The sequence below is a fragment of the Stenella coeruleoalba genome (genome assembly GCF_951394435.1).
Source record: "Stenella coeruleoalba genome assembly, chromosome: 19".
NCBI lineage: Eukaryota > Metazoa > Chordata > Mammalia > Artiodactyla > Delphinidae > Stenella > Stenella coeruleoalba.
The window spans coordinates 50,644,953-50,672,113 of record NC_137165.1 but is presented as its reverse complement, the minus strand read 5'-3'; the positions used below and the strand labels follow the sequence as shown (position 1 = coordinate 50,672,113).

At 56.9% G+C, this 27,161-nt stretch overlaps 1 protein-coding gene across 1 annotated transcript in view; it reads right to left on the bottom strand.

Moving 5' to 3' along the window:
- Positions 1-13,473: 13,473 nt before the first annotated feature.
- The window catches only part of TBC1D16 (TBC1 domain family member 16), a 79,049-nt gene continuing 65,361 nt past the window's right edge, over positions 13,474-27,161 (bottom strand). Inside the window, exons 4-12 of the mRNA XM_079904294.1 lie at positions 24,310-24,471; positions 23,146-23,293; positions 22,067-22,234; positions 21,418-21,566; positions 20,462-20,596; positions 19,548-19,734; positions 17,287-17,466; positions 14,583-14,729; positions 13,474-13,723 (exon numbers count right to left, since the gene is read on the bottom strand). Of these exons, the coding sequence (XP_079760420.1) occupies positions 13,475-13,723; positions 14,583-14,729; positions 17,287-17,466; positions 19,548-19,734; positions 20,462-20,596; positions 21,418-21,566; positions 22,067-22,234; positions 23,146-23,293; positions 24,310-24,471 (1,525 nt within the window). The 3' untranslated portion in view covers position 13,474. The remainder of the gene's footprint in view (positions 13,724-14,582; positions 14,730-17,286; positions 17,467-19,547; positions 19,735-20,461; positions 20,597-21,417; positions 21,567-22,066; positions 22,235-23,145; positions 23,294-24,309; positions 24,472-27,161) is intronic.

Below are 27,161 nucleotides of genomic sequence, written 5' to 3'. Positions count from 1 at the left end.
AGGCATCATGCCCCAAGTCACACAGCAACTCCGGCTCACACATCCTGCCCTTCATCCCTTGGGTGGGCATGAGGGAGAAACCAGAGACAGCATGAGCAGCTCAGTTCAGAGTCAGATAAACTGAGACTCAATGTGCCCACTGGACAGTGCTCAGATGTCCCCTCCCTTGGGGAAGGATGGCCTAAAGCCCTTGGCCAGAGACTGTCCAAGCACAGGAAGCAGAGAATCAGAAAGACCTGGGCACCAGTCCTCGTTCTGCCATCTACTGGCTGGGTGACCTTGGGCCAATTACTTAACCTCTCTGTTTTCTCCTCTAGGAAACAGGGTAAACCCAGCACTGCCGCCATCTGGCTGCTGTGAGTATTGAGTGCTCTAATGGATGGAAAGGGCCCTGCAGGGTCCGTGTACCAAATGCCCCTGTCCTTGCTATTCACTGGCCTCACCCTCAGGCCTGCCTAGTCCACAGAGAGGTCCTGTGGCTCCCGGCCAAAGAGCAGCTTCTACTGACAGGTAGTAAGTTCTCCACCATGGGGTTTTCCAGATGACAGGACATGGCTGGGCGGATCGAGTCCCTGCCTGGAGTAGTACTAGATGAACTAACCCCTTCTCTTCCCGGGCCTCCCCAAGGAGGCCTCCTCCCAGCCAGGTGGATGGTCAGCGGTGTCCCACCCCTCCCACGGGCTTCTCCTGCAGACAGCCTTAGAGGGAAAGTGGGGACTGGAAGGAGAGATCTGTCTACCCCAAATACAGAATAGAGAGCCAGTGATGCTGCTGTTCAAGTCCAGGAGCTCAGTAGCTGCCCCAACAGGCTGTCCATCTGCAGGGCCAGGGGCCAGGGGAGGGCGGGGGCTGGGCTGCTGGACGGCAAAGCCCAGGAAGGACCTCGCCTGGGCTCAGCGTTCTACTTGTTGTCCACAGCTGCCCCGTACCCCGCTCCCCTCACTCCAGCTGGACCAAGCCAAGTTGACGAAGGCCAAAGAACACCATTCACTCACACGAGGGGCCCCAATAAATCTTGATTTCAAGAGAAAGTGGGCCCTGGAAGCCTGTGAATCCCATGATAAGGGACCCATCAGGCAGATAGATTCCCAAGCTGGCTGGACTCTGGGGTCATGGCAAGGGGCCACTCTGGCCCTGGGATGAGGACTTTGTCCAAGGCAAGAATGGGCAGCTCTCAGCGGTGGGGCCTGGCCCTGCTGGGAGGGGTCAGGTCTGCATTCCTGAGAGGCCCCAGTGCCTCCCAGGGAAAGCCGGGTACCCAGGGAGCCCTTCTGAGGCCTGAGGTTGCCTTTTCTTTGCATTTGGAGCACGGTGGGGGGCATGGGGTGTTCAGGTTTTGTCAAGAGAAACTGTCAGCTGGACACAGAGACAGACAGATAGGCAGAGGGGGAGGCTGAGGGGCTGAGGGAGAAGATGCTGGAATGGGGGTGGGCCGGGTCCTCTAGCCTCAGGCTGGTGCCCAGGGCTGCTGCTTGGGAGTGATGAGCTGGGGCAGGGGTGGGGGTGGGGCTCAGAGGGCACTGGAGCCAGGCACCTGCCCTGCCAGAGGCCATGTCCTGCCCATGCTGCCCTGGGTGGGCGGCTGTGGGGAGGGGGGAAGTTTCCTCTCCCTCTTAGGGCCGTCTTGGGGGCTCATGGGTTTCACTGGGAGTGATTCCTTAGTAAAGCTTCCAGCTTGGATGGTGCCCTTTTAATTAGATTATCCCCAATTCCCTCTGTCACCGGGTTATTAATATTTATCTGGAGCACACCTGATACGATTCGATCAGTGGGCCTGGGAGGGATGGAGGGGGCTGTCCCTCCTTCTCCCTTCCCTCCTGCACCTCTCCCCCATTCCCACCCTGCTCCCCTGCCCTCATACCGCCTCCACTCCCCAAGTCCCCTCCCTCTGGAAGCCCCAGGAACTTCCCTGTCTTGCGTGCCCCTCTCCCTTGGTGCCCCTTGCTGCCCACCAGAACCCATCCACATGGTGGCCCCGAGGCGTGTGCCCAGCATAGGGCACCCACATGAGGACATGCAAGGAGCAGGGGTGGGAGGGATCCCACGCAAAACGTGCAGGGGGCTCTCTGCTCCTGGCCCATGGTTGCCACTGAGACACCCTCTGTCCAAACCCAAGGAGCCCGTGAGGTCTGGCTCTTTCCTTTGACTGGGGCCCTGGTGCCCAGGCACAGCTGCATCTCTACCCCCATCCTGTCCCTCTGCAGGGAAGCCACCACCACCACCACCACACACACACACACACACACACACACACACACACACACGCACACACACACACTATAACTAGGGTCCCCATGCCTGGACTTGGAGAAAAGGCCCAATGGGTGTGAAATCAAAAGAAGCAGCAGGGCTTCCCTGGTGGCGCAGTGGTTGAGAGTCCGCCTGCCAATGCAGAGGACACGGGTTCGTGCCCTGGTACGGGAGGATCCCACATGCCGTGGAGCGGCTGGGCCCGTGAGCCATGGCCGCTGAGCCTGCGCGTCCGGAGCCTGTGCTCCGCAACGGGAGAGGCCACAACAGTGAGAGGCCGGCGTACCGCAAAACAAACAAACAAAAAAGCAGCAACAGGCTTCCCTGGTGGCACAGTGGTTAAGAACTCACCTGCCAATGCAGGGGACATGGGTTCGAGCCCTGGTCCGGGAAGATCCCACATGCCATGGAGCAACTAAGCCTGTGTGCCACAACTACTCAGCCCACGCGCCACAACTACTGAAGCCCATGTGCCTAGAGCCTGTGCTCCGCAACAAGAGAAGCCATAGCAATGAGAACCCTGTGCACCACAACAAAGAGTAGCCCCCGCTCACCGCAAGTAGAGAAAGTCCACATGCAGCAGTGAAGACCCAATGCAACTAAAAATAAAAATAATAAATAAATAAATTAATTAAAAAAAAAAAAGAAGCTGCAACAAAGCCCTTCTGCAGAAAATGGGATGGATCTGAGAGACACTGGCCCTCTTCCTGGGGAAATGGGAATTAGCACCAAGGATTATTTTTGAGGAAGCGGTGCCCCACTGTGCCCACACGTGCCACCTTCTGAACAGGCCCCAGTGGGGGCTCCAGGCACCGGGACCCTAGTTCCCCAGGCCTCTTGTGGGCGGGCAGGGGAGCACCTGCCCACCTCCCTCCCTCCTGGGAGACCAGTTCCTGGTGAGAATCTCAGGCTTTGCAGAGATGCCACTGTGTGGCTGAATCCCACAGCCAGGCCTGTGTCTGGGATTCAGCAGGACAGCTGAGAACAGGAGTGGGAAGCCCGTGCAGCCTGCCTCCAGCCTTGTGCAAAGCTACCTGGTGTCCCAGGCCCTAGGGGCAGGGCATACCAAGCAGGCTTCCACCCAAACTTTGGAACCTGTTTTCTGGAAAGGAAAACCCCTATGGGGAGTCCAGTCCTGCCCAGGCTTTGGCAGTCTCTTAGGTACCCATCCTCAGCCTGGGCAGGAGCCACAGGAGTCTGTACCCATCACTGGGACACCCTCTGGTGGTGTGTCCCCTCTAATCAAAGCCAGTTTCTGGGGGCCCAGCAGCTCACTCTACAAGCAGACCTTGGCATTCTGGGTCAGTTTCAGGCTCATGATGGGAGTGGAGGTCTGTGCAGGGACCCAGGAGGCCAGGCCGGTTTGGTGAACCAATAGTTACATTTCAGATTCTGGGGGCCTCCCCCGATTTGGGGGACCCAGAAACCTCTTTGGGGCTGGCCTGGCGACTGCACTCTGGCCCAGCAGATTGAGGGGAAGGACAGTGGCCTTTCTGGTAAGATTCAACTCTGCAGAATCCTTTGGTCACTGCATGGGAGAGGGGTGCAGATGCAGCAGGCAGGGAGGGGGTGGGAGAGACTGCAAGCTGGAAGTCGGGGGTGGGGGGCCAACTCCCAGCCTTGCTGCACTGTCCCACCTGCCAGCTCTTGAAGAAACACCTGTGGGAGCAGTGCCTCTTCCTACCTGCACTGGCCCGAGTCCAGTTCCTGGGTCTCACCCACCTGAAAGACCCCCCCCCCCCCCCACCAATAGCTCTGAGGCATGCATTCCAGGCAACGTGGGGAAGAGCTGAGCTCTTTGTCTCATTCCCCTTCGAAGCCAGCAGTTCACCTCTCCTGGAAATGCCCTCACCCCTGCGTCCCTGTGCACCGGACACCTCCCACCCGCTCCTTGCCACTCTGCTTCAGGCTGGTGACTCTGATCCCTAAAATTTTGCTATTTATCAGCCTGGCTCAGGCAGTCATGTGGCCCAGTGGAGCACTAAGACCAAGAATGGGGGTGGGGAACTCCCATCTAAATGAATCATTTGACAGAACCTGGGGATTTATCAGAAAACCCAAAGGATGCCTGGGCTTTGGAGAAAGGCAGAATGTGCCTGGAAATAGAACAGATGCTGCCATTTGGGTAGGTGGGTGGGATTCCCCCAGAGGGCACCTGTCCAGAGGTCTGAGGGTCTCCAGCACCTTTTTTCTAAAGTTTCTAAAGTTTTCCAATAGGGGCAGGAGGTGGGCAGAACAGAGGACAGGGCCTGGATACCAGACAGTGCCCTGGGAGGACTGTCATCCCCCTCCCCCCACTGTGTGTACTCCTCATTGGTTTTTTGTCTCAGATGGTTGCTTTAAGTACACTTGGATTTCCTTTTACAGAAGGACACTGAGACCCCACATCGGAACGTGGGCTCCCAATTGAGCTCACATGAACGGCCAGAACTCCCCACTCCCTTACACTCCCTGTGCTCATGCACCTTGGACAGAGTAAGGAGCCCTGCAAGCGATGGGCTTCTCCCACAAGGGACGAGTCCACACCAAGAGTCCTGGAGGGCAGAGGGGATGGGACACCAAGAGGTCGGTGACTCAAGAGTGGCTCTCCTGAAGCCCAGCCCTTTGGCAGCGCCTCCTGTGACCACAATTGCCTCTGCCCAGCTCTCCCCACCAGAAAGTGGAGAGCAGCTAGTTGGCACTCTCGTCATTAAGTCATAAACTCTTGATAACATTTACTATCCTTCAGTCTTTATTCTGGACAGGGCCCCGTCCTCTACCCTTTGAGGTCTTTTTAGTCATTTGTTGTGCCTCTCAGAATCTTCTATCCATCCCCCTGTAGCTGGTGTCCAGACAGGCACTGGCCATAGTTCTCCAGTGAACTGATCTAAAGCTCTGACCTCCTATCCCAGAGGGCTTCCTGGGCCTTGCCCATTGCCATATTCTACTGTTAGGTTTTAAAATTGCCGGACAATTGGGCTCACTAACCGTTAACTTGTGGCCACTAGGACCCTCCATGTCTTTTTCTATTTGTGCTTATTCATGGCCAGTAATCAATGAACCCCGTGAACTTTGTGCTTGGTCCCCGATGAAGATTTCCCACTTTGTTGAACTGCACATGTCTCTTACTGGCTGAGGGGGTTTTGAACCTGTTTCTCCCTCCTGAGGGGCTGCTATACCCAGCCTGTGGCACTATCCCCCTGTTGCACCAACTTAATTTCAGCATCCAAACAACCATTTAGAAAACCATTAAGCCATTCTTTCTAACAACTCAAAATATAAAGTGCTTTCGTTTGTTCAATGTCAAAGCGCCGATGAAAGAGCTTGTGGCATCTGACCTATCAAGGCAGACGTACTATCACATTCAGAGAATGAATAGCATATTTTCAAACCACTTTTATCTAAATTACACAGTACATGCCCCAGGAGCCCAGAGGTCTGGTTATTCTCTTGAGATGCAGAGAGAGGAGGGCCTCACAGGTAAGGGAGGGGGTCCACTGAGGAGGAGGGATGACTTTAGGGGTGTCCCAGGGCCAGCAACTGAATGTGGCCCATGAGGCCACTGGCAGGTGTCCTCCAGTCTGCAGAGAGCATGGCAGTGGCTGGGTGGGACCCTCCCCAATGGCCATGAGGAGGTGAGGGTGTGTGAAGACACAACCCCTTTAACAGTGAGATCCTTCATGTGGCCCAATAACGCGCAGAGATGATTGGGGCCCTGTTCTCACTGTAGTTTTTCTTCCGAGCATCTCCCAGGCTTGTCAAGCCCTTGTGCTCCTTCCCCTCCAGGTTTCTGCTGAGTGGTGGGAAGGAGCCTGTGGCCAGCCTCCTGTGGGTTCTGTTCTAAAAGCTGGTGGTCCTTGAAGAGAGGTGGACGATGGAACCGGGGAGGGAAAGGGCCTGGCTGAGGCCTCCCCGCCCTGTGTGTACGTGAGTGTGTGTGTATAGTGGCGGTGGCTTCCCTGCAGAGGGACAGGATGGGGGTAGAGATGCAGCTGTACCTGGGCACCAGGGCCCCAGTCAAAGGAAAGAGCCAGACCTCGTGGGCTCCTTGGGTTTGGACAGAGGGTGTCTCAGTGGCAACCATGGGCCAGGAGCAGAGAGCCCCCTGCACGTTTTGCGTGGGATCCCTCCCACCCCTGTTCATTGCATGTCTTCATGTGGGTGTCGGGGGGAAGGAGAGACACCAATAACAACTGAGACTTAACTGGGTTGGCAGGGCTCATAATGGGATTCAACTTGACTGAAAGAAAATCATCTCTGACATTTCTGGCTCACCTGAGTCTCTGCAGCCAAAGGCCACTCAGACCCGAGGAGTTCAAGGTTTGCCCCGGGGGCCCCAAAAGTGCAGACACTGAGTGGCTTCTCCCAGGGCCGGCAAGGCAGTTTTGCTCATGGAGCATTTGTAGAGTACGTGCTGCCCGCCCCAGAAACCCCAGTGACCTGGTGTGCTCAGCCTCGGGTCCCTGGAGCAGGTCCATGGGACAATGGTACCCGTCTCCCTGGTGGGGCTGGCTGAACGGATGCATGAAGGAATGATAGGACTAGGGTGGTGCACAGGACGCTCACTCTCTGAAGTGAATGGGCCCCAGGGGCGGGGCGGGGGTGTCTCTGCCGCTAGCAGGGGTGTAAAGCGAACCGTGCAGATGGCCCGTCCGCGCCACAACAGACAAGCTGCTCCCAGGCCCAGCCCTCAGGACCACAGGACAACAGAGGCCAGGTCTTTCCAGGGGCCACCCTGGAGAGTCTGGCTCTAGGGCAGCACATCCCTGTGCCCGTGACTACACGGCTGTTATTTCTGGGAGAACTAGAGCAGAGCAAAGACAAACACCTGATGGAGTATCCTGGCTTGGCCAGACCCAGGAAACCAGCTTCCCAACAGGTTTGAAAGGCCCTCTCGGGCAGGGGCATGGCCCAAGGTGAGGGCCACAATGGCCTTGACCCATTGCAGGGCTGCTCTGTGGGGTGGGACTGCCCCTTTCTGAGGACGAACTGACCCACAGCCGTGCCCTGGAGGGTGGTGATGGTAGGGCTGGTGCCCCTGAACTCCAGGCTCCCTCTCTGTCTGCACTCGGCCATCAGGGGCGACTTCAGATCCCAGGTTAAGGCCAGGCATGAGGGGGAAGCAGCGCCTCCCACTCACAAAAGGACAGAGAAGGTCTAAGTGGATCCACCAGCCAGACACGGCAGCTGATGCATCAGCGGGGCTGCTGCCCCTCCTGGCCACGTGGCCAGCCAGCCTCAGGCGGGGGCACTCCTGGCCTGCAGAGAACGGGTGACAAAGCTCTCTGTCGTCTCAGCCAAGGCCAGGTGGGTGGAGGATGAGACAGACCCTGCAGACACGAGACCCCCAGGGGTGCAGACATTCAGGAGGGCGGCATATGCACCCTCCTCCCCTCTCACGCAAAGGGACGAAAAGGTACACACAAAACCACAGAAAACCAGCTCGCAATCCCACAGGCACGTGTTAGGGCTGGGAGCCCTCCACCCACCAGCACGGTCCAGGAGAACCAGGACAGGCCCCAGCCCCCTTGCCCACCTCCCTGTAATCCCTGGGACGTGTTCCCTATGGTAGGGCTCCAGGGGATGGAGATGAGAGAAGCTGATGCCTGAATTCTTCCTTTAACTCCCACCCTTAACAAGGTCAAATTCATTTTCTTTGCCTCCGTAGAAAGTTCACAAATGCAAGTCTTCGGCTTTTCCTGAAATCAGAGCCCTGGCAGCCAAGTCTCAATAAAACACTGTGTTTCCAGGTGCTGGGGCCAGTCTTGAGGCCCCTGGTCACTGGGGTTCACAGGCACTTTCCTACTACCTCTCCACCTTGGTGGCGAGCAGCTCCTCCCTGCTGCAGGCCGAGCGCCCCGTCCCCTTCAGATGCCTGATGGACCCCTGGGCCTGCAGCCAGGCTCCCCAGAGCAGGGCCTGCTGTGCCGCTGGCCAGCCCTCCGGCCCTCCTTGCTCTTCTATGGGAGCCCACTTTACCCAGCACTGGAACCTGCCACATTCTGACCTAACAAATCTCGCCGGACCTTTTCCTTAGAGGCGCCGTAGAGCGTATGTTTGTTGTCAATATGATTTTATTTACTTTGCAGTGGAATCCATGAGAGCCAGAAGCACAGTGGGGGCCATGGCCCCTGGGGTCTGGGTGGCCAGTCCCGAGCCTGGGGCATGGCCTGACCAGTGGGCGATTGTATTTAAAAAAGAAAACAAAATGAAATACACAGAACGAATGCTAGCCACGGACATCAGTAATCTCTTGGTAATTTCATTAAACTTTCCCTTAAACAACAGAAACCCTGCCCTCTGACTAACACAAGGTGCTGGAGAGAAGATGACCAAGTGACTTGATCTCTGAACTTGAAATGTACTTTCCTACCTAGAAATTCAGCACAATGTGTTTAACGGCCAGATGCCTGCAGGCTGTTTGCATGCCCGCCCTGCCGCCAAGAGGCCCAGGGACACCCCTCTCCAGTCTCTACAGCCTGACCCAGGAGGCCACAGCCCCCTGCTTGAGTGGTTTTCACAGCCGTGGGGGTCCGAGGCCTGGACCTCATCCCTGATGCAGAGCTGGGCACATGGCACACAGACACACCTCTCGGGGTCACCAAGGTCATGGCTTACGGTCGGTTATCCTCATGGCAGGAGTGGGGTGGCATGGGGTGAATTTCACAGAAGAGGCACAGAGAGGTCCCCCTTAGTCGGGGACATGCAGCAAAGTGGACGTGTAGAAGGGAGCGGGTTTGCTGACTCTCAAAGCAGGGCGAGCTCTCGGGTTGGGAGCATGCCGCCTTTCCGCCAAGGCTGCAAGGCCAAGGTCAGTGGTCTCTTCCCTGAGTGGCAGGTGAAGCCCCCGGGGCTGGTAAAGCATCTTCATGACAGCTTCACCTGGAGAGTCCCCACGGCAGTCCTGTGAGGTGGGCTGGGAGGGCAGCGCCGTTCATTCTACAGATGAGGGAACCGAGGCTCAGAGTGCAGGAAGGTCACGCACCTGGGAAGGGTCAGAGGCAGGACAAGAACCAGGTTCCTGACCCCTAGGTAAGCATCTTCCTTCCACGCAGCACTGCGCAACCTCTGTAGGGGAGCCCTGTTCTTAGGCTTCACAACTTTGGGGGCAGTTCCCTCTGAGCCAAGGACGGGCGGGGAAAGAATGCTTTCACTTCGGGACGGCCTTGCAGCCTGGCTTAGAAACCCAGGGCTAATCAGATCCTGGGCCATCTGGTTCCCCAGGGTCTCCAGAGGAAGCGCCTGGCCTCAGGCCAGACCCGCAGGCTCCTTCCCTTTGCTATGGGTTTGCGGCGCAGCTTGCAGGCTGCACCTCCGCTCGTGTGTGGGGTTTCCCAGGGAAACTCCTCCTCCTTCCTCTGAGGCGGGGCGGCCTCTGGGGGCCTCTGCTGGGCAAACAAATTGGAAGAGGCTTCCTTCTCTCGGCCGGGTGAACCCAGGCGCTCCTGCCACCCTCCAGCCTCCCCGCATGGCGGAGGGGAGGCCAAACAGAGGATGGAGGCTTCCGCAGGTGCAGGGCACAGCCATGAGCAGATTCCCACCACCCTGGGGGCTGCCCTCCTCCCAGCTATTTCTACCGAACAAGAAGCAGACAAGAGAGCTCAGAGGGACCTCACAAAAAACTGAGGGGAGAGCCACAGAGGTCCCCCACTGTGGTCCACAGATTTTGCCCCATTTCCTACCCATCAAAGGTCAGAGCTGGGTGACCTTTGCCAGCCACTGCCCTCATTTCAGGACCAGCATCTTCATCCTGTCCAGCTGTCTGCCCCCAGCAGGATTTTACAGAAAACTCAAAGGTCCTGGATTCAAAACTCTCTGTCCTGCCTGACACTCAGCTGATCAGGACAACACAGCGCTGCCTGCTGATGGCATTCAGACCAAGGCCGCCAATGGAACTGCCCTCTGGACTGCAGACCCTCCTCCTCTGCAGAGATGGGCTGGGGACCCCTCCCAGCCTGCCTATCCCCACCCCTCTAATTGGCTCAAGAACTCCAATTCCCTTGACTTGTGAGTTCCAAGTCCCCCCTGCTGGGACTTAAGTCAGAACCTTCTGGAATAGCACACTGTTCCCCTCTGCACTTAACCAGACCCTGACCCCACTATATGCCCACCTTCCCCACACCCAGCTTCATCCTGCCATCATCCACCTTCCCTGAGAGGGTGAAGCCCCACCGGGCTGGTAAGTCCCTGCCCCACTGCCCTCACTGTGCCAGCACATGCGCATCAAAGGTGCCCGCTCTTCCCAGAGGCCCCGACGACATCATGTAACGTCAGCACAGACATTAGCGGTGGGGAAACTTTTAAGTATGCATGCACACGCACCCCAGCCAATAACATTAAGTGTCATTTAGAAAAAATGGGTTAAATAAGCAGTATCGCCGAGGATGGCCGTGCTGGGCTGATTATCCTGTATTTGCACGTTCTGGCGGTGGGAAGGCTAAAAGTCTAATGACTGAATTATCACCCTAATGCCTTTTGCTGGCTGGGAATAATCCTGAGGCAACAGCTGCCGCAGGGTTTTTGGCTGGTTTCCTCTAATTGCATCCAGATTAAGGGAGCCGTGCAGGGGAGGGCCTTCTCCATCCCTCCGGAGCAGCGGGACCTCGCAGAGCCCACACACCCAGGTCTTCAGCTTTCGAGGTCCTGGCTGCTCCAGGAGGCCCAGATCTCACTGGGACCTCACCCAGCCCATAGGGTGAGAGGTGGGAGGGTCCTGGGGAGCCGTGGGGGTGAGGGGCTGTGGGAGCTGGGAGCTTCAGAATGAGCACTTTCCACCCAGGACCCTCCAAAGTGAGGGAGCCTGGGACCCCTCTCCCTCCACCCCGCACACAGCAACCCAAAGGCACAAGGTATTGTAAAATGCACGGACGTTCTTCTGCTACGGAGGGTGAGGGGGGAGCACCCTTTCTCCTCTTAGGCATCTCCTGCCCCTTCAGGGGAAGTCACGCCCCTGGTAGAAGGTGAGCTCCAAAACAGTGTTATCTGGACCAGGACTTTGTTGTGGTGCTGGTAGACTCTTCCAGCCCCGTACCAGCCGCCCAGTTCCTCACCCCTCCCTGAATCCCAGTCCCTCGCCATGTCACTTCTCTTACTGCAGGGGAGGGTCCATTTCCCCATCCCTAGATGCTGAGTCTGGCCATGTGACTTGCTTTGGCCACTGAGGTGGCAGCACGGGGGGCATCTGTCAAGGCTTGGGAAGGTGCCTGTACACTTCTGATTCTGCACCTTCGCCTTGGCCAGGACTGGCTTGCGGGAAGGATGCAAGAAGCACAGAGCAGAGCCAAGTCTGACCTCTACACACCTCGACATGTGTGAGCACACCCCTGGGACTTAACAGCTCCAGGCATGGGAGCAAGCCCAACCCAGACCAGAAATGCCCAGCTTGAGCTGCTGCCCCACAGACTCATGTGCTAGGTAAAAGTGTGTGCTAGTTGAGGCCACCATGTTTGGGGGCTATTTGTTATGTAGCATTACTGTGGCAATGGATAACTGTTACGCCTGTTCATGGGGATGTGGTCTCTAGAGGAGGGTCAACATAGTGCCTGGGTAACTCAAGCCATTTCCATAATGGATCAGGAGCCATCCTCCGGATGGAAAGGCAATCTTCTTTCCCCAGAAGCAGAGCACAAGTCTACCCCCATCCAGCCTGGATCCTGCTGCTGGACTGTAATGGTCAGTACCCTAAGATCTGGGCACTGATGGGGCTCCAGGATGGTCTCTCCGAAAGACTCTTGGACAGAGGGGCCAGGAACTTGGAAGTACCAGTGTCAGTCTCCTGCCTGCTGGAGGACTTGGGCTCACGGAGAAGAGAGAAGCTGAGAAGGGAGGAGGCTGATAACTCCTCTTTCCTGTTGATAAACATCTTTTTAAAGTGGCGCCATCCAGCAGCGTCAGGTCCCAGTGGGAAAAGCTGAGGGGCAGGAAGAAGCCTTAGTCGGGCTGCGTCTCCGCGATGACTCTCAGCATGTCAGGAATCTTTCTCCCCAGAAGAATGTGCAGGAGGATTCAAGGAACGATTCCAGCCTCCTTGCTCCTGCCAGTTCAAGAGGTGGCTTCCTGTGCAAATGGCTCCACCACTTTACACTGGCTGGGAGCCCTCCCATGCCCTTATCTGTCCTTCTCTAAATCCCAGAAGGAGCAACTGATGAGAATCTTTGGGAGCAGGGAGAGCTTGCTGGGAAGACCTGGTTTCCACACAGAAAGCAGAGGTGCCCTGAGTGATGGCTACCGTACTGTGGCCACTCTTGCGTCCAACCACCTGAGAAGCTGACTTACAGAAGACTGGCATTCATGGCAGAATGCAGGCCCTGCAGGGAAGTGGGAGTCTTTCTAGCACTTCCAGGTCCTTTGTCTTGGTTGGTCAGTTAATACAGTGCCCCTTCCCTCAAACACTGCAGATTCCCTTCAGATGATTTTGCATGCACACACACACACCTCAACCCATCCAGACCCCAGTTGGTTGCAGTATTTGGTGAGGTTGGCCTTAAACAATGCCAAATGCAGACATTCCCCAACAAAGGGAGAGGAATCCAACATTTCAACAGCCTGTGCTCAGGCAGCAGATTCCTTCACATACCAAGAGGACAGGATGTTGAAATGGACAGTGTGAAAGCCCCCAGTCCGCTGCTCTTACACCTCTTTACCCTGAAATCAGTGGGGCTTTTTTTGGCGGGGGGATGGGGGGCAGATGTCTTCACATCAGCTTTGCAGCTGTGGCTGGAGAAGCTGTGGAGTATGTTCGGTTCTTTCAGAGAATGAAGCCTGATGAGGCGGGTGTGTCCGGCTTGCAAAGATGTCTCTGGGCCTGGACAGGACCCCCTTGTTCTGCGCTCCCCGGCACTGGTGGGTGCACAAGACCTCTCCTTCTGTCTCTGCCTTTCCCAGTGCCTGGCAATACCCTTCGGTGGCTGATGAAGCTGGAGGAATTCCTGGGACGTGTGGAGAGCCATCAAAGGCAGGCAACACGAGAACCCAGCCAGCCTGCGTGTCCAGGTGGGATGGCTGTGCATTTTGGTCCCGCTTTTTTGGGAGGTGACTTTTCTCTGGGCAGCTGGCGGGTTCCACTTCTGTCACTTCTGGACTCCGCTTTTGTCCTTAATATGAAAAGTTTCCCTTCATGCCGCCCAAGGGCATTTTCCTTCTGTTTCTACCATCCCATCCCCTCCAAGCCCAGCCCCACCCCCTCCCCCATGCTTGGGACCTGGCTGAGGTTCCCTCACCCCTCGTCTAGCACAGGGAGCCCAACCTATCTGCGGAAACCGAAGCCTTCCCGGGGCGTCTTTGGGCCCTTCCTGCCTTCTCTGGGGGGCTTGGGCGAAGGCGTCTCCACAGTGCCCCCATATGGGCAGCTCTCAGACCCCGGGTGCTGGCCTGTGCACTCCACGGCGGGCATGTAACCACTGTCCCACATGCCAGTCCCACACAGCTTGCACAGGTCATGCAGGCTGCAGGGGATCCGCGGCAGGAGGCGAAACTGATAGAGCAAACTCCTTGCCTGCAAACAGAGAGGACAGGCAGTGACGAGGGCGTTGGGGGACAGCCAGTGGCCCGAGAGCGGGGGCAGCAATAGCCAGCGCCCAAGGGCTCACCCTGTGCCAGGTCAGGGCGAGGGCTCTGCCTGCCCCGTCCCTTTCAACACCGTGATCCAGCTGAGGGACGGGACTCACATGGTACCCGGAGCAGTGCTCCCATGTGGCTTGACACAAAGAAGGCTCCCCCAACGGCCTTCATATGGAGGGTGAACAGGGCAGGCAAAAGCGGCACAGGGCCCACCCTGTCCCTCCCTGGCTCAGCCTGGCCCCACGGCTCCACCTCTCCGCCCTGCAGGGTCTGTTTCCACCACCCTCTTCCTACCCACCCCACCCTGACCCCAGGCCCTCCTCACTGCCCCCGGGAGACACCAGAGAGCTTTAAGAAGCAGACTCCAGCAGGAGCCTGGGAAGTGGGGAGGTGGCAAAGGCGCCCTTTGTTCCACTAACTTCGGATGAAAAGTGTCCACCTCCCCTCCCTAAGCCTCCTGCTCAGTTTTCCTGGCTCTGGGCTAGGACTGAGGTACCGCAGGTGGAGGACCTGTCCATCAAACCAGGTAATCTGTTCAGTCCATGAGGAGAGAGGCCTCTTTGCCAGGGCCTGATGGGCACCCTGAGCAGCTGCCAGACATGCTGACCACTGGGCCTTGGTCAGGAGCTCCCAGGGTGGCTGGAGTGTGTGGGCGGGGCTCTGGAAGTGAAGGGGCAGGGCTCTGTGTGTGGAGGGCAGGGCTTGTGGGGGCTGTGTGTGGGCGGAGCTCTGGAAGTGAAGGGGTGGGGCTCTGTATATGGGAGGGCGGGCCTGCATGCAGGGGCCACACTCACCTTCCTGAGAACAAGCTCCCCATTCATGTGCATGGCCAGGTTTCCGAAGTGCAGAAGCATCTGGTCGGTGGCCAGCTGCTGCTCAATGACGTCATCCCCGTAGATGGCCACGATGGCCACACAGATGAAAAGGTGGAAGTAATCCGTCTGGGGGGATAGAGATTGGGTTCAGATAAGGCCCCTGACCCAGCCCCAGGGCCTGCCTGCAGGTAGAGGCCAAGTGCAGAGGTGCGGGGTAAGGGCTCGGGGTGAGGTCGTCTGGGTTCATGTGGCCCTGGGCAAGCCCAGAAGCCTCCTTCATCCTCAGTTTCCCCACCTGCAAATGGGCCAGTGTGAGCACCTCTATCCAAAGGCTGCTGTGACATACAAAGGGGCTGGCCACCCACGGGCTGCTGTTACCCTCCGGGGAGCCCTCTGGGAGGCTTTCCAGCACAGGGCAAAGAACATGCTCCTCTGAAGGCTGGCCCGTGCCCATTCTCTTGAGAGACAGTGCGTCAGAACATGCTCCAGTGGGTCACAGAACACGCCACTGAGAACGAACTTTCTGGCACCCACCCACTGGTCGCTGTCCTCCTGCCTCCAGGCCAAACGTCCCAACTCGTGCCCCAGAGACGACTCTTAGGATTGTTGATAAGAAAGTGGGGAGAAGAGCCTCGGAGCAGAGCACGGCAGATCACGACGGTCCCCATGGAGCTCCCCAACGAGCCCACCATCTTTAACCAGCTTTACAGAGCCCATTGAGGACTCCGCTGTCTTCCTTGGAGGCTGCCTCATATGGCTGCCCAGCAAAGAAGGCCTGGCCCACAGCAGGAAGCCGGCACTTGGTCCTGGCTGGGGTACATCCTGTGCGCTCTCCAGCCCGGACACTTTGAGGGCACACCGCCTTTGAGTCACACTTGCTCTCGGGGGCAGAGGAAGGACAAGGACCACCAGGAAGCCTGTGTTTAGTCTCCTGACGTCGGCCACCCAGCCAGACAGAACTTTGTTCCTTTGCAAACAGGGCCAGGAGGAGCCCTGGATGCGGGCAGAAGTTATGGGCAGCAAACATCCCACACCCCACCCACTCTGAAGAGACCATTCTGGGTTGCCCAGCCCCTTCCTCTGAATTACTCCAGAATGGCCTTGATGTGGCTCAGAACGATCCTCCTGCAGCTATTCGAACTGTGGCCAGGGTTGGCGGAGGGCTGGGGGGAGGGGGGAGGACAGAGGAAGGTGCATGTCTACCTCCTCTCAGAGAGGACTCTGGGGCAGAAAAGGTGGGGCACATTCTAAATGGGGCTGGATGGCAGTACAGGACTAATCCCAGTTCACTGGACAAGGCCCAGGGCAGCGCAGCCCCTGAGGGCAAACTAGAAGTATCATAAATGAATGAAATAGAGCCTTTCTCACTCTGGGGACACTTTAAAAGTTAAAGCAGCTGGTAGTGACCACCCCCCTCTCCACGAGCTCACTCTAATGAATTAGCCTACGCCCACTACAATCATCCTACCCCCCGCTTCCAGTCTCCTGCCACTAATTTGATCAAGTGGTGGGGCCAAATGTGGCTAAATTTAGCCTGAGAAATGGCCCCATTTGTTGGGTAATGCTCTGAGTTCACTTGTAACATTAGCTTAAATGTGATGTCACGAGGGTGGCAAACTTGCTGCTGGAAAAACATGCAATGAGGCTTTGCAAAGTGGACACAATTTTTTTTTTTTTAAATGTGATCCAGTGTTTTGGACCATCCTTGCCAATGCTTCCTTGATTCCAGCCTGCAGTACACGTCGAGCACGCTAACCCACGCAGGAATCGCGGCCCAGACCTGGGCCCAGCTGGGGGCAGGAGCAGGAGGCGGGTGAGGATGGATGAACACAAAGACAGCCTGTGGCACCAGCACCACATTTGTTCACACTCACTTCTATCAGACATAACCCTTCTTTGACATTAGTAAGGAGGGGAAACGCTGATGCGCATTTCCGAGGGCTGGTGGGCGTGCCCACGTAACAGCGAGGTTTGTCTCATCCAAGCTGCTCCGGCTGCCGCAGGGAGGATGGAGCCCGCTCTTGCAGAAAGGGTCCTGGCCACCTCCCGGATGCGTCAATACTATTTTTTTTTTAAGGCTGATGGATTCAGAGAGACTTGCCTATCCTTTCACGTCGCCAGCTTGTTGCTAATTTGGGCATTAAAGCTGTGTGACAGGGCCAGTTCGACGCTCTCAGGGGAATTTGTTGAGGAGACAATGATAACAGTGGATGGCAAGTGGAAATCACATCCCTGGGTGGGGACAGTGGGCCAGGCCCGGGCTCTCAGAGGATGGGGAAGCAAGGTCTCGGGCCCTTTCCCTGAGCCGTCCCGAGGGGGCAGGCGGGCGGGCACTGGCTCCAGCTTGTGGGCACTGGCGTCCTGCTCGGCCCCGCAATGTCTTTCACGCTGATTGGTTGTGACAGGAGCGTGCTCAGCCCCAGAACGTGGTAATGAGTGCAGTCAGTGGGCAATTTGCATCGATTTCAGTTACTTGGGAGGCGAATTGCAGGTCTGAGGCTGGCCACGTGGGACTGGAAGGCAGTCGCCATGTGAGGGGCGGACTGTGGCTTGCGGGGGGTCAGGGATGGTGGAGGGGGACCCCAGAGGAGGCGCACGGTTACGTGGGCACCCCACCCTCCTTTTAGACTGGGTGCAGGACGGCTGTCCCAGCCCCCAGCCCTGGGCACCGCGCCTGACTCACCTGGTAGTGGGCCCAGCAGGCCTCCCAGATCCGCAGAGCCTCAGCCTCGGGAAACTCCCGCTTGAAGCACAGCAGCAGCCAGCGGTGGCAGAAGAGCATCTGCAGGCCGTCCTCGCCCAGTGAGACCAGGTGCTGGTAGAAGCGCAGGTGCGTCAGCCGCAGCAGCTCCCGCAGGTACAGCTGGGGGCGAGGCCGAGATGAGTTAGCCCCCCAGCCCCGAGCACGCCTGCCTGCCTGGCCCAGGAAGCCCACTCCCACCGAGGCCCTTCCTCGGTCCACCCCTCCCGCCCGCCAAAGCCTGTGTGCCATGCGTGAGGTCTCTACCTGCTACATGTCACTGCACCCACTTGTTTTGGTCTGTCGCTGGAAGTCTGACTCACACCTGTCTTTGTCAGTTTAGCCCAGATTTCAGACTGTTTTGGAGGCTGTGGCGTGGCCCAGGGCAAGGCAGAGCACAGCACCCTGATGTGGACCAGGAGGCTAGTGGCAGGAAGACCCCCAGGCCTCAGGCGCCATATGGGGCTGTTTCTGACGCCCCCTCCCTTCTGGGATGTGGAGCAGATCATCCATTGACAACGCCCCCTCCCCCACACCCACTCAACCACCTTCCGCTCTGATCACCAAGATCCATCATCTTCCAGAGCTGATTTAGGACAGAGAGGGGGCGTTTCTGAACCCCGAGAGGCTCAATTCCTGCACTTAAGGTCACCACCCAGTGACTTGGGACGAGATGGAGGCTGTTTCTGGCAACGTCCTGCTCTGGCTGCTGACTTCACCAGCACCGTTGTAAAATCAATCTCCGGCAGCTAACAAGTCACGGGGCCATGTGCTTCGGAGCCCATCAGGGGCGAATCGCATCAGAGCCCGTAATTGCCTCCGCAGGTACCGTGGAAACCTGACATCACAGGGCCGATGCAGAGAGCACAGAGTGGGCAGGCTCGGCTGAGATCCCAGCCAGATCCTGGGGTGGGGGCTTGGTGACTCACAGGCCCCTTCCCACACAAGCGACCCATTGTTCCCACTTGAGACAGCCGCTGGGATGGCACGGGAACTGATTCTGAGGACCCTTCCCGACTGGCCAGTCTTTCCACCCAGTGGCCCACAGCAGGGTCAAGTCCAGGCATGCAGCTGACCCCCTCCCTCCCTCACGGGTGCCCCCCACCCCCGCTCTGGTGCCCGGCACCTTCCAATCCCCACCTGCCTGCTCCTGGCTCCCCCTCGTCCAATCCCCTGCTGTGTTCTGCTCTACCATCCATAGTCTTCAACGGCTTCCTAATGGCAAGTTGACGGGACATGCTCCTTGGCCTGGCATTTGAGGCCCTCCATTCAGCTCGACCCTCATTGCATGTGGGCCACCAACCTGACCAGGGCACCCAGTGCCATTGCCCAGAGAGCTCTCTCAGCCAAGTCTCGGCAGGCCTGACAGTGTCCAGGGCCAGACCCCACGTGCCATTGGGTCGGCCTAGTCCAAGGAGACACTGGGACGCCTGTCTTGGTTCCCACCTCTATCACCAGAGCTCTTTCTGTATCACTCCCTGGCACCCAGCATCCTCTCCTCACACTGTCAGCTTCCAGACCAAAAATCTCTTGCAGACTGGGGACCTGAGACCACCTCCCAGTGCCAGCAGCACCCGGCAGGTGCTTGGAGTGCACAGATGCTACGTAAGGAAAGAGTGCGCACTCCTGGCCCTGCCTTACCCAGCTCTGCCTCCTCGCTCCCAAGTCTCAGTGCTGCCTGGTCTGTGTAGGTTAGGGGAGGCCATGAAGGGAGGGGTGCCGGCTGCGCACAGCAAGCCTGCTGCCCTGGAGGTACGGTTGTGACAACTACCCAGCGGGCCTCGAGGTGGTTTCAGGAGCCCCTCCCATCCCCACCCCCAGAACCCTGGCTATGTTGGACCCCTGCAAGGGGCCCAGATGCACCTGAGGAACCATTTTACACAGCACAGGGTCAGGTGTGATAGGGCCCCCCCCCCCTTCTTTGTCTCCCAGGGAGCCTGGGTTGGGATGCCACATGCAGGGAGGTGGGAAGCCACAAGGGGAAGGCCCTGCACAGTCTAGACTCTGGACCTGCAGGAGTGTGAGGTGGGGATGGCAACATGTGTCCTGGGACCTGGGAACAGCATGCGTCCCTCCTGGGGGAGCTGGCCCTACCCCAGAGGCCCAGGGCCAAGCCCCCCACAGTCCACTGGCAAGGCTGACCCTGGCCTTTCTGCTGCTTGCTGACCCACAGCCCCCAAGCCATACACAACTGAGAGCCTCACCAGCTGTTTCTCCATGTCCTCATCCCGAGGAGAGCTGACAAAGATCGTGTTCTGCATCAAACCCACAAAGCACCAGAAGGTGTCTGACTCGTCCAGGACCTCGGCCAGGATGGGTGCCACCAGGTCCGACATGCCCTGGGAGTAGCCGATGGCTGGGTTGTACACCGCATAGTTCAGCAGGATCCTCCTGGAGACGCAGTGCAGAGAGCAGGGAGGTCAGTGGAGGACGGCCGCAACATAGCAGTGTGTTGTTGTGCAGGCCAGTAGAACCCCAGGCTGAAGACCCTGGGCTGTCCGGGCCCCCATCTTTCACCATGATCTCAGAGGAAGGAGGGCAGCTCTGGGACCGTCTCCAGAGCCTGGGGAAAGGTAATGGCCTGCAATTAGGCACTCACCAGCCCAGCCCCTCGAGAGCAGGGCAAGGAGGAATGTGGGTCTGATTTTCTTAATTGTCAACTGCCTGTGACAAAGGGTGGGCTGGCCAGGAACGTTTTCATGGGCTGCTAATTTTGTGCAATTATTTGCCAGGAGGTAGCAGCACGTCAAAGATGCCAGCCTCAGCCCTGTGTGGCTTTATCATCCAGAAGACCACCCAATGGGAGACAGAGACACTCAGGGGGAGGCTGGCCCACAGCTGGTGTGAGACAAGCAAGGTTAGGCTTAGTGGATGCCCAGCGGGTGGGGCCTACAGGCCTTCCCTGGGCCTCTAGGACAATAAAAGACCCACTGACATTGCCTAAAATAGCTAACAACCCTCTGATTCTGGGGCATTGAACCTGGAGGAAAGACCCCTGACCCCTGCAGAAGCTGCTGCTCTTCCACTTCCCAGAGGGTCAACTGAGGCCTGAGGGGTGAGGTGGCAGATGGGAGTGACACGGGGCGGGGAGGAAACATGCTGGCCGGGAAGGTGGCACCTCATGCTCTCCACGTTGGGATTGCCTTCTCCTCTGAAGAACTGGTTGCTTCGATCTGTCCGTACCACATCCTTGTCCACGGTGAACTGCACGTTCCGCCAGAACGCTCTGTGCTCTTCAGGGGTCATGGAGAGCCTGGCATGGAGCAGAGCGCCCGCTGGGGGGTCAGCAAGCGGCACAAACGCTCCCGGCTGGCGCGGGCGTCCCGCCCAACCCCGCCCAACCCTGCTCCCAGATGGGAACTGGGGCCGCTGGCAAACCCTCCGGCTCCCACTGACCTGGGGTGGGGGTGGTGCACAAGGCTTTCCAAACATTAACTCGGCCTCACGGGTCCCAAACAGAGAGCTGACCGTAGCCCCGGGATCAGCGAGGCCCAAACGGACCTCAGCAGTCCCAGTGCCCCCCAAACACCCCCGCCACCCCGGGGTTCTGCGGAAGGATGTCAGCGCCTCGTTAAGTACGTTGAAAAAGTATTCTAAAATCTTGACATGCGAGCTAAAGAGAGCCAGTCCCAGGGCCCGCCGCTGGGGTAATAACTGCACTTATCCAGCCCCATCGCTCACGGTCCTGGGAGACCCATTTTTCAAGGAAACTATGGGTCACGGAACATATTATCAATGCTGAATTGCACCTCAAATTGCCTTTCCAAATGGCATTTCCCTCCGCGGCGCTGGGGTGGGTTTCCCTCCGCGGCGCTGGGGTGGGTTTCCCTCCGCGGCGCTGGGGTGGGTTTCCCTCCGCGGCGCTGGGGTGGGTTTCCCTCCGCGGCGCTGGGGTGGGTTTCCCTCCGCGGCGCTGGGGTGGGTTTCCCTCCGCGGCGCTGGGGTGGGTTTCCCTCCGCGGCGCTGGGGTGGGTTTCCCTCCGCGGCGCTGGGGTGGGTTTCCCTTCGCGGCGCTGGGGTAGGTTTCGTTTCCCTCCGCGGTTCGAGGGGGCCCCGGCCGGTCGCCGCGGTCACCTTTTCTGCTGGATCTCGGCGTATTCCTTTCTCTTCTGCATCCGCAGCGCCTCCCTTTCCTCCGACGTCGACTCGTGGCTGTAATAACGCAGCAGGAAGGGCCAGACCTCCCCCCGGATTGACACATCAATGCCGCCGAAGAAAATGGCCTGGAGGAAGCGGCAAAAGTTGGGGAGGGGCCAAAGTAGGGCCGCTCAAAGGACCCCCAAATCCCCGGAGATCTGTGTTTTGGTGGCTTTGCTGCGCCTTCTTGACAACTGATGCCTTGATTCAGATCGCTGCAATTTGCACATGTTTGGAAGGGGAAAGTGCCGGCCCCCCATTCCCATACAGGACACAAACCAGGCTCATTTCAATGTCAATGCCCCCCCTGGTGCGGCACTCAGATTAACCTGTCGTTCTCACGTCAGGGCCTAATCCCGGTTTTGGAATCGCGGCGCGGGCTGCGAGCTCTGCTATACAGGCTGACGCGGGGTCCTCCAAACCCGCTCCGGAGGTTGCTTTTTCATCGCAGCGGCTTTGATTGCTCTATCGGGCGCGTTCACACAGCCAGCTCTGGCACCAGCGGACGCACCCCCCGGAGGCGGCCCGTGGGCATGGCCCCGACCCCTGGTCCTGAATCGGGCCCCGCGGGCACACCGGGCCTCACCTTGCGGAGCTTGTACTCCTCCTCCACCTGGCCCAGCGCGTTCAGGTGGCGGAGCCAGGCCGCGACGTCCAACCGTCGGTACATGCTCTCCTCGGGGTGCGTCTCGGAAGACGGCAGTTTGGGACGCCGAATGGAGAACTGCATGCACGTCTTTTCGTCGGCGACCTGCTGGACGGGAGGACAGTTGGGGATCAGTGTCTCAGCCGCTTCGCTTTCGAAGCCAGCCGCGCTCTTCGCGGGATGTGAGCCTTCCTCGCTCTCTTCCGAAAGGACGAGGACGCCTCTTCCCTGCATACAAACCCCTAAATGGCAAGTGTAATTAGACACAATTCAAATGAAAATACCGTCCTCTTACCATGGTCCCCCCTCGCGCTCCCGGCTCCCGGCCCACTCCCATCGACCGCCGCCCCCCACTGTCCCTCCAGCCCCGCCGCAAAGACGGAATTAATGCCTCGGACGGCCAACTTCCCTCTGCCGGGAGGGCCTGCAATAAATTACATGTGATTGGCCACATACAAAGGGATGGCTGTTCTGCGAGCGGGGAGCCCGCCTGTCAGGTTGTCTCCACGGGCAGTCACGGATCCAGGGCAAAACTGCAGCTGACATTTAATTCAAAAATCAAAGGTTGTTCAATGTAGGGGGAAAAAAAAGCCATGCTACTGTAATAAGGGAAGCCAGCAGGAGGCTCTGTGGGAAGGAAGGGAATTTTAAAGTCAGCCCGTTTCTAATAAGCACATACAGTATCTTAACCAGATAATTAAAGAGCTCTTATTACATTTGTATGTAGATTGAGCAAAATATGGCAGGAAGCCTTGTCAAAACATGATTTTTCAAGTGCGGAGTACTGCCTTTACAAGAAGCCTGGGCACATGTTTCAAATCCCAAATTGCTGCTCTGTAGGCCCCCAGCGACCACGGGTCACACCGGAGAGGCCTGGGTCTCCGGGGGAGAGAACCAATGTCCTGGGCCCCCGTTGGAGGGGAGGGGGGAATGGGAGGGGGGGTGTCTCAGCAGCCAGGTGCCTCCAGGGGTGGTGCAGGGCCTCCCTGGGGGCAGTCCCCAACCCTCCTCCGGGCTACCTGGTCTTTGAGGTGCGTCTCTGCGCAGTATTTCCATTGCTGAAGCACGTCGGGCAGCTTGTCCAGGCCACCGTGGTGGAAGTGGAACACCTTGTACTGGCTTTCCCGGCTGGCGACGACCAGCTGGCCGCTGGTGCAGGCCTCATCGCTGAGTGGCCATCGGAGGGTGGAAGAGAACAGACCCATGAATATGTAAACATGGGTTTTTATTTCCAAGTATAATCAGAGGCCCCTATTGCCAACCTCAGAGGCAGGAAACAGAAAGTCCCCATGGAGTTTGGCTGCTGGCGGCAAGGGGACAGAATTATGCCCCAACAGAAGCCATCACCCCTTTGCTGAAGAAGGCAAAGCAGCTCCCTTCCTGGGAGACCCCAGGTTGTATTGTCCTCACTCCCGGGAGACCTGCCAGAGCAGCCTTCTGTCCCCACCCTTGCCTGCCAGGTCATATCCTCCCTTCTCTCTGGGGGTCCTGGGGGTGGATGCCCTGATGGGGAATCAGGTTTTGAACCCAGATGGGGCAGCGCTAAGGGATGCCCCTCCAGCAGCCTTCCCCATCCGTCATGGAAGGCACTCTGGGAGAATCCTCCGGGGAAATTCACAACACATGCCTCAGGGCCATCACCCAAACTTGGCTTCCCTTCCATGAAAGGCGGGATGTGGCTCTGGGTCTGGGAACTCCCACAGAGACATGCCTGCTTCTTCTAAGCACCAGTCTTGGTTGGTGCTTTCCTGCGGCTGGGCCACCCTGCCTTTCAGGAAGAGAGACATGAGGTGGCCGTTAGGCAGGGAACTAAAAGGGATGGCTCCCCATAATGAAGGAAAGCATGCCTCCCTCTAGAAAGCCATGGCCTCTTCCGAGCTGGGCCTCTGGGTGGGTGACCGGGGGCAGCCTGCAGCAACTGCTCTCTGTGTAGCCCTGGTTCGTTGTCTTTCCCCAAACCAGAGCTCCAAGCAACAGCTGCTTACCATCACCCTGAAAGCAGAGGAAAGAGTTTGGGAGCTACCCAGACCCAGCTCCTGTGGGGCAGCCGTAGGGGGCACTGCTGACGAGACTAGTGATGTTGGGAAGCAGATGTTTGGGGATGCAGGGGTGCTGGACCCAAGCATGGCCCCCCAGGACACGGCACACAGGCAGCTTCCAGGACATGGCCAAGAGGGCCTCACCTGAAGAAGAGGCGGAGGGAGCGCATGTGACCCAAGTCCACTCGGAACACACCGCAGATCTGCTCCAAGGCGCAGGCCCGCTGCGGCTCGTCCCAGCGCGGGGGCTGCAGGAGGCCACTGCTGTCCGGGAACTGCAGGTGGGCGTCCACGCTGGAGGGGGAGCTGGTGGAGCAAGTCATGTTAGGGCCACACGTTTCTCTGTTGTGCAGCCATGGGGGAAGGGCAGGGAGGGCTGGGGAAACCATTTCAACGTGCATGCACACTCAGAGATATAGCTGAACACGCTGGGCACATAGAGGCTGTCCACGGACACCCATGAATGAACGAACGAATGAATCCTATCATAGGTCTTGCCCAATTACACTTTAATGTGGATGGGAAAGCATTTTTGTGATCAAATTTTGTTCCACCTCAACAGAGATATTAGGTTGTCATAATGGCAGATGAGGTCCTACTGACTGGGTTTGAGCCCTTGCTATGGGACCTTGGGCAAGTTACCAAGCCTCTCTGAGCCTTTGTTTCCTCTTTTGCACAGTGAAGATAATAACATGGCTTCGTGTAGAATGAACAGTGCTCAGTGCTGGGCACCCTGGTTTTCAGGGCTTACTGAAAGAAGCTGTTTTGTGACCATTTTAGACAGTGTGGGGCTTCCTTTTGGGTTCAGATTGGTTCAGTATTTTCCTGAAAAAATAGTGGTTCCATAAGGAAGCATTTGGGTTATAATACTGTTAATACTAATAGTAAACACTTAGCTCTGTGTTAACCACTTTTCATGTGCTTTTTATCACATATAAGCTTCACAATAAATCCTAGGAAATGGGTGATTATTACCACCATTGTACAAAACAGGAATTGAGGCTCAGAAAGGTTAAGTAACTTGTCTAAGGTCACACAGCTAGCAGGTGGTAGAGCTGGAATTTGAACCCAAGCTTTGTGGCCCACACCTTCACCAGTGTATTTAACTGCTTCTAAGTTCAAAGTTCAGCAATACAACCCCATTATCTTATTCTACTTCTTTAAAAAATTAATAATTTTGTTTGGTTCCTCGGCTGCCAAATATTTTATTACACGGATTCAGCTACACCACAGGTTAAATGCCGTCTCTTGAGATTTAATAGTAACATCTAGCAGATGACTGCTAAAATATCGCCAGAGTAAAGGCAAGCATCAGTTCTGGATCCCAACCCCGATATCCCACAGAGGTAAGACTGCAATCACTTTATCCCACTTTCCTGTTTCAGCCGAGAACATAAAAGTGTCGGAGGCAATGAATCCTGAGGCACCTCTTCCTCTGATGGGCACCAGGTCTCCAAATGAAGCTACTCTGGATTGTTCAAGCACAATCCCTCTAACTCGGAACTTCCTCAAAGAGGAAGACTGGCCTTTGTAGAAACTTCGCTGCTTCTAGAACAATACTGGGCCTGGTGTGCAGTTCTTCCCCACCTGCCTAAGGAAGTGGGCTGAGCCAGGTCCTCCCATTTCTGAGGGGCACCTGTGCTCTCCCAGGAAACAGACTCAGGTAAAGATAGACAGCCGGATGGGAGGGTAGGTAGACAAGCTGAAGCACGCAGCCACACGGCAAACTCGGACCCAAAAAGGCTGAGGGATTCCCTGTCCTCCCGAGGGGAGCCTGAGTGGCTGCACTATGCAATGACTGTCTGCAAAACAAGGCAGCCGCAGGTCTGAAGACAGCCCCCCACCATGCCGCTTCACACAGCATTTCATAATCTGCGTATTGAACAATGAGGCCGCAGTGGCCGGAGAGCATGTGCTTGGCGTGCTTCCCCGGCGGGGCCGGCCCATCCGGGCTCACCTCCAAGCCCAGCCAGAGAGGGCCCACCAAAGGGTGGCATTATTTCCAGCCCCTCTCCCCCAGTTCTCCCCACCGCCACTCCACACGTACATAGCACGATCCTCCAAAACCTGCATGCCCTTCTCAACATGCTACGTCCTGCTCACCCCACAGGGCAGGCCAAGGTTTGCAGAAACCAGATCCAGGATGGACACTTGCTCTCGCAGAGTCCTGGCCGAAGCCACTGCTCCTCTGCTGTGGTGGAAGGACTGGGGTCCTGAGGGGAAGCAGCCCAGGAGAGAGGCCCCCCAACACCTTCCTGCAGCAACTTGCCCCCAGGCAGAAGTCTGCCTAAACCCTTTTACAACTCCTGAGGGGGAAATTATTTGCATTAATTAATTGATTGATGAATTAATTCAAGACATTATGTTGGGACCTACAGCTGGGGTTCCACGGTTCAAACTGGAGCAAAGTTGATAGGAGACTTCGTTCTCTTTTATTTAGGGCCTGTCATAGCAGATGACTGTACAGTCATCTAGGTCACCTAGGGCCACATCTGTTTCTGCCTGAAGACCCATTGCCATGGGGTGGAGGGCCGTATCTCGTTTGCTCTTCTGCATCCCCAGCTCTCAGCACAAGCCTGGCACAGAACACAGAGATTTAACACCCATGCCTGGGATGAAAGTGTTAAATGTCTGGGAATTTTGAAGTCATAGAAAAACATGGAAATAAAATATTGGGAAAATTGAAATATGTACAATTTTTATTTTTTATCTTTTTACACATGCAGAGCAATTTGGTTTTAAGAATACTCATATGTGTGGCATATAATTTGGCTTGTTCGTAAAATTATTGTGTGGTACATTAAAATTATAAGGATGGTTTATCTAAGGCAATAACTCCCAATATGCTATAAGTTAAAAATATTTTATAGGTAGAGGGAGAAGATGCTAAACTCTAAGAAATATAGCATTTCTTTCTGAAGATCACCAAAATGCAAAACAGAAATGAATAAGAAAAGCCAGCTCTGCCGCAGCAAAACATAGCAAGCGTGTTCTTT